General features: G+C 34.0%; 1 protein-coding gene across 6 annotated transcripts; it reads right to left on the bottom strand.

Annotated features, from left to right (window-relative positions):
• Positions 1 to 465: 465 nt before the first annotated feature.
• plaat1l (phospholipase A and acyltransferase 1-like) lies at positions 466 to 16112 on the bottom strand. Of its 6 annotated transcripts, none has more exons than XM_022673023.2 (7): positions 15832 to 16112; positions 9725 to 9818; positions 9298 to 9397; positions 7821 to 8027; positions 5073 to 5202; positions 3513 to 3766; positions 466 to 1994 (listed from the first exon to the last, which is right to left on the bottom strand). In XM_022673023.2, the coding sequence occupies exons 4-7, from the start codon at positions 7833 to 7835 to the stop codon at positions 1929 to 1931; spliced, it is 465 nt and encodes a 154-aa protein (XP_022528744.1). In that variant the 5' UTR covers positions 7836 to 8027; positions 9298 to 9397; positions 9725 to 9818; positions 15832 to 16112; the 3' UTR covers positions 466 to 1928. The 6 variants fall into 6 exon arrangements, with proteins under 6 accessions (XP_022528744.1, XP_022528745.1, XP_022528746.1 ...); XM_022673024.2 differs by having other exon boundaries at positions 7821 to 7977; XM_022673025.2 differs by having other exon boundaries at positions 7821 to 7942.
• Between the last annotated feature and the right edge of the window lie 3122 nt (positions 16113 to 19234).

Below are 19234 nucleotides of genomic sequence, written 5' to 3'. Positions count from 1 at the left end.
ATTAAATAATTCAACTAACTAAATTTGCTTCCGGAGTCGTAATAGTAGAAATGAAAGCGCAGCGTAAGTTCTACTATAGACTCCAATGCTACGTCACCTAATTACCTATCCAATCAGATTTTCTCTTCTGCTTTAAATAACGATCACTCATTCAGTACCTTGCTGCATTTCAGACGCTGTTGGTCGCTCTTCCCCTCCTCCCTCCCCGCCGCCTCCAGGTTGGTCCCGTTTGGTTGCCCGGGGGTTGGCTCCGCCCTGTCTTCAGTGTACGACAGGATCTGCAGAGCCCAGATGTATCAAGCCCTGGGCCGATGACGGGCCTACGCCAAAGACTCTAATACATGAAATTGTTTCTATACGACTTTCACGAACATATACGTGTACTTGTTTCGCCTACAAATATTTTGTTCAAACATTAAATAATTCAACTAACTAAATTTGCTTCCGGAGTCGTAATAGTAGAAATTTAGTTAATATTGAGTGAATAAATAAATAAAAAAGTTAAGTACATCAATCATTATTAATGGTGAGAATCAATGTAATTAAATGTTTTATTCAAAATCATAGTTGATTCAACTTAATATTTAATACTGTTTCTTGGAAATACAACAAAAGCATTATCTGGAGGACCAGAAATGCAATTCTAGAATGTTAGAATGTTGTTCTCTGTGTTTAATAATGGAAAACAGGAGGACAGAAGGAGTATTTGAGAAGAGGTATATTTCACTGAACACATATTGAACACTGGTCAGATATATTTGGTTGAAAGGACAAAATACTTTTCCACATGAAAAAAAGCAATTTTAACAATTCTTGTTAAAACAAATTATTCAACCAAAATGGATTTAGGTTCAGATAAATGATTAGTCATTTAAATTTAGTGAAAATAATTGAGCATCATTTTTAGGAAGATTTATGGTGTTTCCTTTTATATTGTGGTTTATGGCAAATAATTAGTAAGCTTTCAACTACTACCAGTTCAATTCAAGTTGTTGGTTTAGATTTTACAGGTGTAAAATGTAAGAATTAGAGTTAAATAGTACCAAAATCACAAGATTTAAGTCACTTTAGATTGTATTTATTATATCACTGTTTCATCTATAAAAATATATAAATTCATTTACAAGACATCCGATTTTTTCCCACATTTATATCATCTATATTCCAATTTTGCTTACAAAAATGATTTACAGTGGGTTACAATTTGAAAGAACATAATAACAAACAAAAGCAATAATAATTTTTAAACATCTCTGTAAGTATTATAGCGTTTGTGTTCTGAGATACTTTATTTTAAGCTATACAGAAAACATGTTTATACAAAATTTAATAATAGAGAATAGATATAGAGAAGTCTCGTAGCTTAATGTATCATAATCCATATATAACCACCAATATGCATAACTATCAAAAAATCATAATTTTCCTTTTCCCTTTATTTTTATGCATATGCAGCTGTCCTTCTTGTTTTTACAAACAACAAATTGTCCAAAATCATTTTATTATATGCTATGGCCAATTGTATAATTAATCCCCCCTTCCAAAATAATGATTTGTTTTAATAGTGCCATACTTAGCAGTCATGAGAGCATTGTAAAGATGTTGAGATGTTAAGAGCTTCAGAGCTGGATAGTAATTTCAGAAAATACTTTTCTGTTATATTTATATATACATGGTAACTTCTCCCATAGAACAGTCATGAATGTCCCAATGGTGCCCCCAAGTGGAGGCATATATGCATGCTAAAACATGAATTAGAACAGAGTCCTAATTCTAAGCCTTACAGTATCGTTCTGATCTTATAAAGAGGAAGATCTTACATTCTTACTGCATCTTTATTATGATAAAGTTAAAAAAGAAGAAGTCAGTAGTCAAATGTAAGTGATCTGTTCAGAAGGTTCAGAACAAGATAAACTTATTTTTAAAAATCAAAACATTTTCTTCTCAAATGCTTGACGCCAGGTGGGAACAATCTTTGAGTAGACTTTTTCAATCTAGAAGAAAGAAAGAATGAGTTTGAAAGAATTAGATGTTGGGGTTAATCTAAAAACAAAACGTCTAGTAAAGGTGAATGCTGTTGAAAATGAATAGTACTGAATGAATATTATGCATGTGTAAAGTCTGGGCTGGTCTAGTAATATGTCGGTGTGGATTCTGAGATCAAATTGACTGGAGTTTTTTCATTAATTACCTCTGCACTTAAAAAAATACATTTGTTTGTAGTATATATATTTTTTGAATACCATTTAATACCGTTAACCATCATATATTAGAAAAGTTACATAAATATAGTTTTCAGGATACTAAGTATAATCTATTAAAAAGCTACATCTCAGATAGAAGGCAGTTTGTTTGTGTAGATGGTAAGCTGATTTTATTATTTCTTATTTATAATAATGACTCGTCTAATATTTCATATTTTACCCCAATAATTTTTGCAGATGATATAAGTCTAATAAATTGGCATTCAAGTTTTAATTAATTGATTAAGGATATAAATACTGGTTTAGCTACTTATGCAACCTGGTTTAAATAAAAAAAACTTAAATATAAACAAGTAAAATTACATTATTTTTAGTGGTAAAAAATGTACTCTAAAAGCAGATCATAAATTACAATTGAATCTGTGGCATTGCCTAAAGTAAAAATTAAAAGTTTTTGGGAATCATTATTGATGAAAATTTAATATGGAAAGAGCAAATAGACGGGGTTAGTAGGAAAGTAAATACATCAACTGGTATAATAAGGAGGGGGAGTTATCTGGTTAACACACAATATCTTCTTACTCTTTATTATAGTCTTATTTATCCATATCTTTCATACTGTAACATAGTTTGGGGAAGTAAATTTTTTACTAGTCTTAATAAAATTCTGATTCTTAAGAAATGATTTGTTCGCGTTGGTCCTCTATTTCAGAAACTTCAAATTATCTCCATTTTTAATATTAATATATTTAAAATATGTATTTTTATTAATACATTTTAAAAATATCCCAGTATCCATAAATTACTTTATTAGAAATGCAGAGATTCATAAATATTCAACTCGCCAGTCTTTAGATCTTCATCTTCCTAAATTTTTCTCTTTTATAGGAGATTATAGGGGGTCAAAACTGTGGAATGATTTTAACCATTTGGCAAAAAGAATGTTCATCCATAAAACATTATAAAATATGTTTAAAAGGTCCTTTGATTAATGAATTGTGATTATTTTTTGTATAAAAATTCACTGTTCTTGTTTTTTTGGGTTATATAGCTGGAATGTGATATTATTTGTTGATGTTATGTTCGTTATAATATATCTTTTATATTATTAAGGTAGAGGCTTTATTTAGTGCCCTGCACTGTATTTTATTGCTATTTGCAGTTTGTATCTGTTGTTTCTTGTTTGTGCAAACATAAATAAAAACAAATATTTCAGCATGTGATAATAAGTATATAAGACACTGAATAAAGTGTACACAAGTCTCTATATATGTTTTGTTAATATTTAGTGTAAAATAATTATCTTACCTGCTCTGACTTCTTGACGCCGTAGCGTAACAGGGTTGCTTGGTGTTCGCTGTTGTGGAACAGGATATCGAAGGTGATGGGTTTAGTCATGGCCTCTTCAATCTCAGATTTGATGTGAGAGTAGAAGTCTCGAGGTGGGTGTTTTTCATCCAGGTAATTATTCACCTTGTATTTTTTCCCAACAACATCAAGTGGCTCCAGTTTTACAGAGGAGTTCAAGGCCCGGCCGAAGAGAAGGATTTTTGTTTCCGAATCTGAAAGATTTTTCAAGAATGTGATCCAATTAAAATACACACAGTAAACTCCTTGAGTTTGAACTCAAGGTTTTGACACTTAAAGATGGGTCCTATTTGGGTTGTAGACTGCACAGTGGGCCTAAAGGGGACCTACTTGGAGTTAAGGTGGGCTGCAGAATATGTACAATCCCACTCAGAGCCAGTGCCAACCTGAACCCCCCATTCCCGTATCATATACACATTATTATGAAGTCATTCTTCCTGTCTATAAAGCTCTAAATGGTTCAGAATCTTTTATATTGTAGAGTTTTTGCCGATCACAAGCTGTTAGGTCCTCTAAACTTAATTGTGTTACACAAGTGGACTCACTTATAAAAAAAATAAAAAAATAAAACCATAAATAATTCTCTTTAATCAATATTATAACTATCTAGACATTTGTATTATTTGTTCTCTTATTGTTTTATTACGTTATAAAATGTATTTATTTTTAAGCAATTCTATTCATACATTCCCTTTTATTCTTATTCTTCTTTATTGATAATTTATTCTCATGCAGTTTTGTTTTTATTTATTTATTTATTTATTTATTTACTTATTTTTTGTTTTGAATTTGGTATTATGTACTTGTCACATTTTTTTAGCTATTTAACTTTGTACTGGAAATGATGTTCAGCCGCATTGTTGACGTTTGAATGGTGCTACATGAATACATTAATAATAATAATAATAATAATAATAATAATAATAATAATAATAATAATGTGAATACAATACAGCTTGGAAAACTTTACCTTCACTTTTAGCAGAGCAATAATCATAAACACTAAAACAACAACAGTGGAACAAGAAAATTATTATATAACAATTATGAAAAAGGTTATGAATTGTAAAACTATATGAAATGATGGTCATTTATAACAGTTATTGCAGCAAAGTGAGGTTCTAGGTTGAGGAAAAATTATATTCATAATATTTCAAGCAGCATTTTTCAAGCAGTATTGTTCTGACAATATGAATAAATAGCTGACAAATTATGAAAATGAATATATATTTTAAGAACAAACTGCATTTACAGGGTAGAGGCATCTAATAAAAGGGCCAAAACATGCTGGTACAAATTTACAGTGCAGAGCGTAAATCAATACTTGTGTGTTTATATATAGGTATTGTATATTTTAAAATTATGGTATCACTTTACAATAAGGGTACATTAATTAATTTGTTTAACATTTAATAATGTTTATTACTGTCATACGTCCTGTTTATTGTGGCATACGTACTGTTAATTGTTAAGTGTTACCAAAATTCTATACAAACTTACCCCTGCATGTCAAATGAGCAACATAAGGAACTCCATCCCTCTCTCCATAGTAAACTCCAAAGTGGGAGAAGTACTTGCATCGAGGGAATTCAATAATGTCTCCAGGGTAGAGCTTTGGGCGTGAGTTTTTCTAAAAGTCAAGAACTGGATTACTTCAGCGAACAGACAAAAACCTCTCATAGCATCTTCTTATATTTTTATGCACATTCTTGAAAATAAAGCTTCTATGGTTTGATCATTTTTTTCTAGCAAGGAGTGACAATAGGTATAGAACCTGTATTTAAACCCTTTCGACCTGAATTATATATGATCAAAAATATACAGAAATGCAGTTTTCTGTCTGTAATGCACTCAAAAACAACATTTCAGTGAATAATTTAATAAAATAATAAATAATTAAATACATAAATAAATATATTATTAGTATTTTTTCAAAAATCTAGATATTTTTCAGATTTAAATTTTCTTAATGCTGTGGGGGGGGAATAAGCTGCTGTTTACCGTCATAAACACAGCTCTTTATACACAGAAGAACAGTTTGTAAAAATGGTTCTCTAAAGATATTTAGGATAATATCAAAATATTTAGGAAACCAAAAAATAAGTTAAATTTCAGTTCAAGAGAAGGTGAATCATGGTTGTACGTAGCTCTTCAATCTCTATTTTTGTTTAGCTTACTACAAAAACTGTCCCTTACACTGTGTCAAAATGTCTTGATGAATGGACCAATAAAAATGATCCAAAATGACCTAAATAAACTAGAATAAAACAGACTTACATTGAAAGTTAAAAAGAGATAAATATTGTTCAATAGACAGAAGCAAAGCTACAACAAACACGATAAACGACACCTATTTTTCTCAGTTCACTTTCTTCAGTAACAGCTGTTAATAATAAATTAATCAACAAATAGCATTAAAGTGTGTGTTTAAATACAGCTCACACTCAATAATGTACTTTGCTAGCAAACATAACTGGTACAAATGGCATAGACTATGTTTTAAAACCCACCTCTCCATTTAGTTTCAGTGTGAATACTTTCACTAAGTTAAGTTAAAATCAGTAAAATTTTAATTGACTAGAGCAATGTTACAGTAAGAATTACACACCTACATTTACACGCCAAGAAGAATCAGCCTGGTCCTGATAATCATTATGTGTGTTTTGACTGGGATTTAAAAACATATCTTATAATGCGTGTATATTGTTAGTATTATTTAGTTTTATGCAGCCACAGTCAAAATAAAACTGTCTTAAATCTAAAATCTTTAACTCACCAAACCCATTTATGCTGGCTGTGTGGTGGACCTCTTCCGTGTTATGAGACCCTACTGATGCACAGGGGCATGCTCAGGTCCTCAAAGGCAATGAAGCATTGATGAGAGGTGTTATTAATGACAATGGCTACATTTGGGGTGTTGCTACTCCCCACCGTGAAACTATTACAGCAGTAGACGCTCAGGGGAATATTTGATGCAATGATGCATTTGTACAACACTATCAGACCATGTCCTTAGAGTTACACCCAGGAACCATGGCCTAATAATCTCATTGTTTATTGGGGTTCATAGCTGCTCATGGCTTGTGCTTCAACATCCATCTACAATGATGAGCTGCTGATACTGACTGGGCTAAGCTGTAAAATCCTAACACAGGATGTGCGCATAGAAAACAGGTGTTTGAATAATTTCCCAAAGGACATGAGGGCCGCAGCTATAATATCCAGCCTACATATGAAACTAGTGATAGAAGCTCCCTATCTTCTCTTTCTCTACTTTCTTCTGCTTAAACTTCTCTTTTCATCAGGAAACATCTGCTTGTCGCCTTGACATGGGCAAAACCCACTATGCAAATAACTCATGTGGCAGACTTGATAGAACACATAAAGTAACTAAACCTTTCACCCTGAAAAGAAGGAATACCTAAGAAAAGATCAATCAGCTGATGCTCTATAAATATGGACAAGGGCCCTTTGATGGAGCAAGCACATTAAAACTGAACATATACATACACTAACAGTCAGAAGTTTGGGCACAGTCATCCAGGCTATGAAGGGACTTAAAAGAACTGCCGAGTGGTCCAGCGGTCTAAAGCGCTCCCACTATGAGCGGGAGGTCTCCGGTTCGAACCCCCCGCTCACAAAGGGTGATGTCCACAACACAGGGCGTCTGTGAACTGATGTATCGGAACCGAGTCGCTGGGCTTTCCTCTAAGCGCACTGGCTGCTCGGCAAAGCAGCTCGAAAAGAAGCGGTGGCTGACTTCAAAGAAAAATACTCTGTGAAGCATTTAGGTGTTCTTTTATATGGGGTGCTTTTAACTTGCGGTTTTTGATGAACTTGTATAATATGTAAACTTATGATGAATAGATAGTGTAACAGAGGCAACTCCTTGTCTTCCTGTTTTAATTTTTTTGATAATACTTAAGAATACATTTAAAGTTTACTGACCTTTTCTTAAAGTATTTTTGTTTACTTGTTCTTGTCATAATATGGACTAGAACATTACTGAAATAGGGCTATTCACTGTATACCAATTCTACCTCTTCACAACTTCACAACTGATGCTCTCAAACACATTAAACTTTTTTGTTTATTAAATAATTCCTTGTTTTTTTTCATAGTTTGAATGACTTTTGTATTAATCTACAATGCAGAAATGAATGACATAATTATCTAAGTGATTACAATATTATACCGAAAGGACACATTTCTAACAAAAACTTTACATTTGAAAGGAGGTTCCAGTACCTTTTTGGGACACATCTGGCCTGGACACAAGATGAGACATGGTTGGGAATGGATGTATTCAGGTTCAGTATGGCGTCATGCAGCACATTTGCCTACAGATGTTGCTGCTGGGCCTGTAGATCCTGTACACACATAAGTTGCTGAAGCTGGTGTTCAGCTAGGGATAGACCGGCCATAGGGAGTACAGAGGTGATTATCGTTGTCCCACTTTGTGCGCAGGTGTTAAAAAGGAAAAAATAATACCAGAGTTCACTGGTCTGCAGTTTCCAAAGGGCATGGCCATTAGCCAATCATAAATATGCCAACTTCCAGAATATACAATGTAAACAAACCAACAGCAAAAGATAAAAACACATGAGTTTAGTAATTAGAGAAAATATCCAAAAGGGCATAATCAGGCACCTGATAAAAAATAAGAAACTTTAAAAAGGCAAAGAAATATGTACTTTTTTGGGATTCTGGAGTGAGGAACAGCACGGTCCAAACACAGGAAAGGTAGTGTTCAGAGAGCCTTTTTTCTTATTTTAAACTAAACACATCCGTGCAAGCCGCTGTCATTACCACTTGTGAGAATGCACAGCACTTGCTGTTGGGTGCAAAAGTGAGAGGTGCTCTCATGGGAATGTCTGCATATGTTTACTGACTATTTGGAGACAGCACATCAGCTGATGCATGGCACACAAATGTTGAAATTATTTCAACTTTATATTAGTCTTCCTCATGCAGATTGCATCCTCTGCTTTAGTCTCTGCTCCTAAAAAGAAATCATCAATGCTCTGGCCAATGCTTGTAAATTACAATTTAATTCAGGAGAATGCTTATTGCTATTCAGAAATATCTGTCTACATTGACTGACACATTGACTTATTTGTCGCAGATAAGCAGGATAATTAAAACTTTACTAGCAGTGTGTAAATGTCTATTGAGACAGAATGGGAAAACCCAAATGAAATAATTTCTTTAAAAAAATCCAGAAATAATGGACATTGTTGAATTTTTAAATGTGACCAATTAATACATATAAATGTATTAATTAAAAATTGCATTAAAGACCCATAGTACCAGTACACAATACCAGTACCAGTAGTATAGTGTCTGGTTATTCTAATTAACTTTAATGAAGTTATACAAAAACTAGCAAATTCTTCAGTAAAGTTTATGTAGGGTCATTTATGTATGCATGTAACTAAACATATTGGGCAGCTAATGGGAAAAGCTTAGTGTTTTAGTTTTGTATAAAATATATAGTGGGCTGGACTACGAAAAAAGGTCCAGTGCTGTCAGCTGGTCCATAAATGCTCAACTGGTGTTAAATCTGGTGACCGCTCTGGCCAAGGAGTGCTTAAGTATGGTGGACACATTTCTGGGAATTTTTTGCTGTATGTGGGCAAGTATTATTTTGCCAAAAAATGCAGATCGGAAGCCCTGCAATGAGAGAAAGCATGTGTGTTTGGATACAAAAGATTTAAGTGCTCACCAAAACTGGCCGCTGTTGGATCCCAAACAGAACCTGGATTTGTCAGTAAGATGATATGGTTCCTGTATGGAGCAGTCCAGGTTTCTCATTCTCAGCTCCACTGCAAAAGAAAGGCAACAATGGTTGGTTGATGGAAGGCTTAGATGAGGGGCAATTTATTTATTAAATACATATTCTGCTTCTTCCTGTACAACGAGTGCCACCCTATTAATGTTCGGCCACAATATCAAGCAGTGAGCAATCTCTCACCAAGAGGTACTCTACCCAGAATCAGCCATTAAGGGCCATTTTATGCAAGGAAATAAAATTTGTTAAAATTGTATATGACAAATTTACATTTCATAGAGTGGAGTTAACATACATGATACTGCCTTTGTGAACTAAACTTAAAAAAGAAAAACAATTAAATACCTGTCAGACAACTTACTGTTAGAGTCTGTTAGGTGTGTTAGAATAATGGGAATGGAACCCCAGGTCTGTCTCTGCCACCTATCAAGCCCTTCCCACAGCAGTCTTCAAGGCTGTTGTGGGTTAATACAAATGGGAGAGAGACAGTGAGGGGAAAGCACAGAAGTTTGGAACCTGAGTGACAGAGGGCAGTGTGTAACATGTTCAGATGTACTGAGAATGATGTAAACAGATATGGGCTTTCTTAATGGTAGCAGCTGTCAATCACACAACTGTGCGAAAGTCTGAGAGTCATTTATCTCTGTCACAATCTCCTAAGCACATACACTGCTGATACTGTGTCTGTCCTCCAAGGAAGACAACCAACCCCCTTGATACCACCCATAGTCAGTTACTAACATTTTCAAATATTAGGGCAGTTCATTGGTTAAGATTTAAACAATGTGATTCAGACTGGTTTTGTGTAAAGTGGTGGTGAAGGGAACCCAGGGTTATGATGGTAGCAAGAGAAATATAGCAATTTTACATCAAGGAAACACATCCTTGTTTTATTCTACACTCTAAGAAATATAAGTACAGATTTGTACTTAAAAGAGTACAAAGCTTGTCGCTGGGGCTGTACCTTATATTGAGGCACAAAAAAGTTCCTTTCAGTGAAAGTCCTTTTTTGTACCCATGGTTTTTGTGGCAGTAAAGATCATAAAGATTATAAACGTTATCATCAACTAAATATGGCTCAAAAACTTGATGATACAAAATTGTCTGGCTTTCAAATAAAAAATGTGCTATTTAACTATATATTGTTCATTAGTACAGTGATGCAGAATACTGAATGTACCTTTTGGCTGGTTAAATGGTACAAATTTGTACTTATTGCTGTTAGAAATGACTTTGTACTTCAGAGGGAACAAATCTGACCCCGTAAAGACCAATATTGTACCTTTGAGGGTACAATTATAAAGAGTGTACCTTCGAGTACAAAAAAGTACTCATATCGTACCTCTGTTTTTTAGAGTGTATGGATAATAGGTTTGATAAAGATTTTTTTTCTTTAAATGCTCCTTTTTATTTTGTGTCTGAGATTCCTATAAACAGAATTCTGCTGAAAAACTATATCAGCTCAATCTCCTAACTCCTAGCTGGCATTTCAAGGTTTCATAGGTGAATCAACATACAAAGAAGGCTAAATTATCATGACTACTCTTTAACAAATTATGCCTTACACATGCTACAGTGTACACTCTTAAAAAAATACAGTTCTTCAAAGGATTGGTAAAGTCAGTGGTTCTATCATCAACTCTCAAACATGTGAAGCTAAAAAGGTTGTTTATATTGAAGAAGCATGACTCAAAGTTACTAAACTAATTTTACTTTCCAGTTTGTTGTTCTTTTCTATTTCTAAGATGGTTGGCTAGCTTAGCATTAACCAGCATAGCATATGTTTTTGCCTGAGTTTGATGGTGTATCTATTCTACAAGCATGATCAACCTGACCAAACCAGACAACCGGTATGGCCAAGCTTGACTTCAGAAGTTGTTCAACCAGCATGAAAACGCGACCAGAAAACCAGAAATACCAAATACTACTAAATGCTAAATACACCAAACTGGTCAAGAGCTGGTTAACCAGCTAGCCCTGTTTTCTCATGTATGACAAGCTTTTTAACCACCTTTACTATCAAAGACCAGCTTAGGCCACCTGAAACTGGCTACTAAGAACAGCTGGTATTGAGCTGGATTGTTCAGCAGGGAGTTTGGTTTGAAGTTTAATATGTCATAGATAATGCACTCAGTCAACCCCTACTGACAGATATTTTAGCTTGCTAGTTAGCTACAAGTTAGCAGCTTTTTAAAAAAAAAACTTGTGTTGCCTCAAATATTTTGCTTTGTCACTCCACAGATCCACGTAACACATGCCCATGCAGTTTAATGTGTCTTTTAAAACAAATGACCTCACAACTGTCATCAAGTATCCAAGGGAAGAAACAGCAGTCGTGGGCCAGAGCAAACAGTAGGGCCTGCATGGCATGCCAGAGATTTGGGTAATGTGCTAAATGCGCATGTCTGCTGCCCCTCAAAGCTCGCAGGAACTTAAGCGATGAGGCACATGAGACCCGAACACTAATCACATCCCCAGCTGAAAAGCCTGGCCTTGGAGAGAGGTGACATTGCTGTAGGAGGCCGGTTCTCTGCTCAGGCTCCACCTGCTCTGCTCTGCTCTGCTCTGAGGACCATGTGTAGCTCCCTAAATGAGGTGGGGCAGTTCCCCAGCTGCCTCTTCAACTGTGGCATGGGGGAGGGTGGGGCCTTCTCAGTGACAGAGTTTTATGATGATCTGTCACCAAAGCGGCTACTAAACTATACATTTAAGAAATCTGTTTCTAAAACAATCAAACTTCTGTATTCTAAACACATTCTGTGTGCTCTGTGAAAGTCATCTGTGAAATATTTCACTTTTTTAAATGGACAAGTTGCAATTGACTAATTTCTCCAGAGACATGGTAGCGGTCAATGATTATCGTTTTCTAGGACACAGTAATTAAAGACACAGTGACCCAAATGCACTTTTTAAAAGTACATTGTTAGAGTTATTCTTATTGTACAAATATAAAGTGTGGATTTAGTTAATGTTAAGTCAAGTCCATTTACAGCCCTGTTATTTTGCCGCAGAATGAAATACAGTGAAATGGCTATTTTAGGCACCAACAGCTCACAAAAGCTGTGTTAATATTCCACAGTTTTAACACAGTAACAAAAACACTAATTATTCCTGAGTCTTGCATAGTGTTCATATCCACTAAGACATTTTCGGTTTTGGTAAGTGATTAGCTCCAGTTTTGTTTATCTAGCATTTAGCCTAGTTGAATTCGTGTTTGTTTTCCTTATGGTCAGATGCTTCCGTTTGAACTAAAATTTCAGCTGAAACAAACCCACAAGCCAGATTTACTACTTGACCTAAGATCTTTAAGATCTACCAACCCAAAATTAAGAAATCAAGATGGCTGTACCATACATCGAGAGTAGTGAAAGCTGCAGTATTATACAGTTTTTTCAAAGTTATCTATGCATGTCTCATTAATTCGGTCATTTAACTTCAATTTGTGGAGATGTTTACATGGTGTATGGATGTGGAACATACTAATAATGCACTGTTATCAACTGGTATCACTAACAATGCTAATCTGGGACAATGTTAACAATGATATCCTGCAACACAAAAAGTGGGACATTTTTTGGTTAAATAAAAATAATAAAATGGTAAATTATTAGCAAAGCATGTAACATTTTGTACTTTATTTTGGAAATGACACATTTTAACTGGAATATCATCAACTCTAGTGAGACAATATTCTCATACTTCCAGAAAAATGAAATGCAGCATAATTCTTCTAACTAGCAGAGTTTGGTGGTGATGGATTAATAATACAGTATTTTCCTAACATTGTGATGTGATTGCCATTTTACCAGCTTTTTACCAGTGTTTTTGTTAGTGATTAGATTGCAGTAATGAAGTCTTGAAGGTGTGGAATTTGCCTATTTTAAAGCTCAGTTTTACTCTGTTTTTTTTTTTAAACATAACAGCATTTGAGACTAATGATAATGTGCCAGTATTGAACTTTTATTATTCAACTATGAAAAAACAATTACATTCTAGGGCCTCTTTATTGTGGAAAGGTTATTTTTATTATTATTAATGAATATTCTCCCTAATAAACATCTTTATGCTTAAAAATATTTTAGTTCTTTACATATTTCACAGAATCAGATTTGTGTGAATCATAAGGAACTGTTCTGAACACATATCAGAATACAGCAACAGAAAATGAAAAAAACTTTAATAATTGAATATTATTAAATTATATTACCTTATAATATATAAGAACAATACAAGTTTTGCCAACATTCTCAAAGTAGTAAAACAAGCAATGAATTATTTGTTACTCCTTTCACTGACTAACATACACACTCTCCACATACTGCTGAACGCACACGGTCTAATTTATCAAGTGTTGTAAAAGTCTGCCCGACTAAGGGAAAACCTGCACATGCTCTGTCCAGTCACAATTGCCACCTGTTTTTTAGCTGTTGATTACAGTACCTTTGACCTCTGTGATAGAAGCATACACAATGGCAGGCCTTTAAGGGACTGTTCGTGTGGCCCTTCAGTGAACAGCTGTATCAACCTCAGGGCCAGCAACTGGCCAGCACACAACAGGGGCTTCCTCTGCTTTAATGCTGCAGGCCCTAATGAGTCAGCACGTGTGTGTGAATAAGTCATTTGTGAAGACCTGTCAGAGGCCTGATGTAGCACTGACTCACTGTTTCTCAAGGCATTGTTTCATACGCAGTCACACGATTTCACATGACAGCACTTTCGGTAAAGGTGACATTAAAGTAAAGTAACTGTAAAGTAAACTTGTCTTCATTCTAAAACCCTTTGTCTATCCAGTCACAAGACACTACTTTAATTATACATTCTTACATATGAACAGAAGTCAAACCATATTTTTTTGTATAATACCAAAAAAATATTAACATATATTTTGTACTGAAATATCTTTTGTGTAAATGTTTTAAAAAGTGTGTTACACAAAAAAAAATAATAAACCTGACTGTTCTTATGTTCTCTGGATACTGTATGTGTTTCAATATCTTAAAAGCCAAATTGAGTATTTTTAGCTTCTTCAGTGGCCTGCAATCCACTATATTATATGTGGTTTGTATATATAGACATTTTCTGTAATCCTATTTACACACAGAAAATAAACTTTAGCAGAAAAGCTTATGCTTATGACCTAACTTTTTTGTACTTTTAAAAAACATTTTCACTGTCTCTTACATTCTTTGAGGCATAGGTACATCAAAATGAGCCCCTTCACTTTAACATGTTATATATATATATATATATACGTATATATATACGTATATATATATATATACGTATATATATATATATATATATATATATATATATATATATATATATATATATATATACGTATATATATATACGTATATATATATATATATATATATATATATATATATATACGTATATATATATATTCCTATGTATATCTATACCAACATACAGGAAACACTGAGCCTTGTGGGTACTAGCAATTACAACATTTGAAATAGACATGCACATTGTTGTACACAAAAGCAGTGTAAATGAGGCTATACACTAAGGCCCATAGGCATTTGGATAATGAAAATTTACTATTTTTTCCTCTGTACACAACCTCAAATGATGATATGATGCAATTAAATATGATTCAAATCAAACATTAATCATTTAAACATTTCAGAATTAAAGCTACTTTTTACAGTCTCACAGCCTCAAAATTAAATGAACAAATGACTGCTAAACCGTTTTAATGCCAGAAGTTTGTAATATAATCCTAGTCACGTATTATATAATAACAAATTAGGGTTAAGTCTTGAATTGATATCAAGTGTTGGATTAGCATTAATGTCTGTTTACAAGAACTATTAATATACAGTCTAAATAAGGGGGATGAGATTTGGATGCCTCTAAAATGTCTCCTATTATTTGATTATGCACAGTGCACTGTAAGTGCTTTATTTACATGGAACAAAAATAACTGGCTTGAAGAAATAAATGTGTGACTCTATAGTGTCACAAAAGTTTAAACATTACAGATTTTATGGTTAAATTTTTTTAAGTGTAAACCTGGGGTTATGTTTTATCTTTACTAATAAAATCATCAAATGATTTAATGTTATGCCACTACAACAAAAGATCTTAGGTCAATTAAGCTTTTAAAACACAAATAAAAGAAATGTGTAATGTCCACAAGAAGCTCAGATTATTATAAATCTTTCACAAAATTATGTGTGTATTTTTATCATATATAATGGAATAATGGGCCACGAAACAAAACAGGAAATTAACACAACAGGAGCATTAACAGCGATCAGCAACAAAGACTGACAAATGTGTGACATTCTAACATATAACCTAAACAAATTAATAAACAATGCAGCAATCCCACGTGTCTACACTTAATATACCTAAAGTTATAAGCTATTTTCACACAGAAATCAGAGAAGAGTAATGTACAGACATCACACACATATCATATCAAACAGCAGAACGTACCGTATCTAACCAGCACAGTAACACCACTCTGATATCAAACATCAGCGATTAATTCATCTCAGAATTCAGTTCACTTCCAGGCTAACAACCTCCTATCTTTACTGCTGAGTTCGGCTGTTAGCTAGCGCTGAGCCACTAGCTGCATTCCAGTGTTCTGAGATCGATAACTAAAGACTGGAGTGGACTAAAGTCATTATCCACATATTATAATAAACCTAAGAACCTACTAATCTAACTAGCACAGCGCCATCCCTCTGTTATTTAACATCAGCCATTTAATCAGCTCGGAAACACAGTTAGCGGTTAGCAACGGCAGTTAGCTGATAGGCTAATCCGCTATTTTCGGCTTCAAAATAAAAGCCCCTGGACAAAAACTAAAATAAAGAAAGAAAAAAAATCGACTTTAGTAAAAAAAAAAACTATGGCCAAATATCTATCTATTTAAGCATTTTAAGCAGGACTTGTATATATTATTATTTTAAAGAAAAATACGTCGGCTATTATAATTTAAATGTATATGTTTGTATGTATAGTTTTACTGTAGTTACTCTTTAAGACATACAGCGCTGAAAAAAAGACCACTTCAGTTCTGAATCAGTTTTTCTAATTTTGCTATTTATAAGTATATATTTGAGTAAAATAAACATTGTTGTTTTATTCTATAAAATATGGACCAAATTTTCCAAATAAAAATATTGTCATTCATTTGCAGAAAATGCAGAGCTTTCAGACCTCAAATAATGCAAAGAAAACAAGTTCATATTCATAAAGTTTTAAGAGTTCAGAAATCAATGTTTGGTGGAAATACCCTGGTTTTTAATCACCGTTTTCATGCACCTTGGCATTTTCTCCTCCACCAGTCTTACACACTGCTTTTGAATAACTTTATGCCACTCCTGGTGCAAAAATTCAAGTAGTTCAGCTTGGTTTGATGGCTTGTGGTCATACATCTTCCTCTTGATTATATTACAGAGGTTTTCAATTTGGTCAAATCAAAGAAATTCATTTTAAAGTGGTTTCTTTTTCTAGAGCTGTATTTGATTAGCCTATGATCTAGGAAAATAACCTCTGGCATGTGCAACCGTCATCTATAGTTGTTTTGTAATTTTTAGGTGAATAAAGGTGCAGCTTTTGGTCTAGAGTTGTAAGACATCTACAGTTTTTACAGCATGTGTTACTGACTTATGTTCGTTACAGGGAGCTTTTAGGTATATGCCAGCTATTAATTAATTCATTTGCTATTCAGGTAGAATACAATTTAATTGTACAGTTTAAAATATTTTGAGGATGAAAGTTATCAAATGAAATAGTTTAAATCATTTAGATTAATTAATCACATAGCATGCAATTAATTAGACTGCCTGCACAAATCTGAAATATGAGGAACAAAACAATAATAAATAAATAAATAAATAAATAAAACTGATTTCATAGGGCCCCACAACAGTTAAGCAAACCTAAAAATGTTATTAGCACACTTAACGTCTTATGATTTTCATCACATCATCATTTGAAATTTTAAACTGAACAAGAGTGGCCTGGACATACAGCCCTATATCAGTTCATAAATATTTTTACTAATGGCAGAATCTTTACAGAACATGTTATCTGCATTCCTGTAAAAGAAACTCAGGTACTGCACCATATGAATTATAATTGCACAGGATGAAATTGCTGGTTGGATCCCTTGCTTAGCTGAACATCTAATGACAAATAAGTTCTTGAATGGAGGATAAAGTTATCTCTCTGTTCACTCCACCACCCTCCCCTGTTTAGCAGCCTAAAAATAAACTGGCTGACCCTATTATGAGTTACATTCCATTTAGCAAGCCATTTAAACAGTGGTCAGGCTGAGCTTGGCCTAAGAACTGAAAATGGGTAGGCCTGAAATAATTGAATAAATTCATACTCTTTCATACTATCACTTTGCATTAAAAAAGCATAGCTGAAAAAACGTGTACAGAAAATTATATTTACTATACAATCCATTAAATAAATGGTTGCAAAAACAAACTATTTATTATATTTATTGAGCTATACATGCAAAAGTAGTGAGTGTACTGCAACGTACCAGACACCTCAGTACCAATTTTTTTCGAGGTTCCTAATTGTGTCCAGTTTGAATTTTTAAAAAATGGATCTTTACAGAACATGACCTGCTGCCATTCTGAGTCAATCCATGACAGACTGGCACGACTTCCTACCAAGTTTCCTTGGTTGAGTTGTTGTTGGCAAAAGGTGTACATTAATATGAAAAGATTCTAGGCTAATCCAAGTCTATTGGTGTTGATGTGACAGTAAAAATTGTTTGTGTAAGTTAACTTGAATGAAACGTGTCGTTATGACTACAAATATGAAAATCTATTTTTATAAAATACATAAAAGGTAAATGAAGGGACAGGTCATGGACAGTGTTTTAAGAGTCATTGGGCATTAATCACAGCCCACTTAACAGATCATCTTAAGCATACATTTTATGACGATTCCTCTGGGACTGGCACAGAGAAAGAGCACACACAAACTGAGCCAAGCCTATTTTCAGCTTCAGTGTAGAACTGAAATAGACCCAGTGTTACACTTTCAATATTACTGTGTGTAGTATCTATGGGCTTGTCTTATAACCCTCTCTACCTCTCTCTGAGTTTAGAGCACAGGTGTTGACCTTAGCAGCCATGAGGCCTGTGCCTCCATGTCCACATTTTCCTGTGCTCTCTTGTTTCCACCTTCAGCCCTGGACGGGACCCCTGCATGTGATCCAGGAAGCCACTGAATGCCTCTGAGTGGAATGATTAAAATTGAAGGATGGAAATTCATCAAGTTTATCTGGTACATTCAGCTACTTGAATGCAGCAGCTCAGTCACTGTACTATCAGAGGCTGATCACCAGTTACAGAACACATTTTCCAGTAAAACCTATTTGGAAACAGTAATTCTTGTTTAACCGTAATGCTGTGCTCATTTCAGGTTAACTAGTTTTGTGATCCAAATAATAATAATAAAAATAATAAAAAAAATAAACTCCACAATACAGATCAACTTAGACCAACAATAAAATCTCTATTATTACTTATATTATGTGATATATGATAAATCTTTAATGAAATTAAGTTCTTGTGACGACATCTTGAACTTCTATTTGCTATTAATTTTCTGTGGGCCTCATTTGGCAGCCACTGCTGCTGTGCCAGGGGAGCAGTGAGGGTTAACGGTGGAGGCCCATTAAACCCATTTATCGAACACACAACCTTATCATTGATAGCCTGGTGCTCAAACATTTTTAATAAATGTTACACATTCATTTTTGACTGGCAACACCAAGGGTTTTAAAAAATATTAAAGTTTAATCTGTGTCTCCTTTAGTAAAGGTTAACCCCTCAGGTCATGTTTCCCTAGTAAAAAGCTG

The sequence above is a fragment of the Astyanax mexicanus genome, chromosome 14 (assembly GCF_023375975.1).
Source record: "Astyanax mexicanus isolate ESR-SI-001 chromosome 14, AstMex3_surface, whole genome shotgun sequence".
In the NCBI taxonomy this organism is placed as follows: Eukaryota; Metazoa; Chordata; class Actinopteri; order Characiformes; family Acestrorhamphidae; genus Astyanax; species Astyanax mexicanus.
Note: the sequence above shows the minus strand (reverse complement) of the source record. Positions and strands in the feature narration are given on the sequence as shown.

Excerpts from the sequence above, each read along its gene's own strand:
- plaat1l (XM_022673023.2), bottom strand. Across the intron at positions 3,767-5,072 it reads TGCTCATTTGACATGCAGGG|ATTCGGAAACAAAAATCCTT; the intron begins GTAAGTTTGTAT and ends AAAATCTTTCAG. Across the intron at positions 1,995-3,512 it reads GCGTCAAGAAGTCAGAGCAG|ATTGAAAAAGTCTACTCAAA; the intron begins GTAAGATAATTA and ends TCTTTCTTCTAG.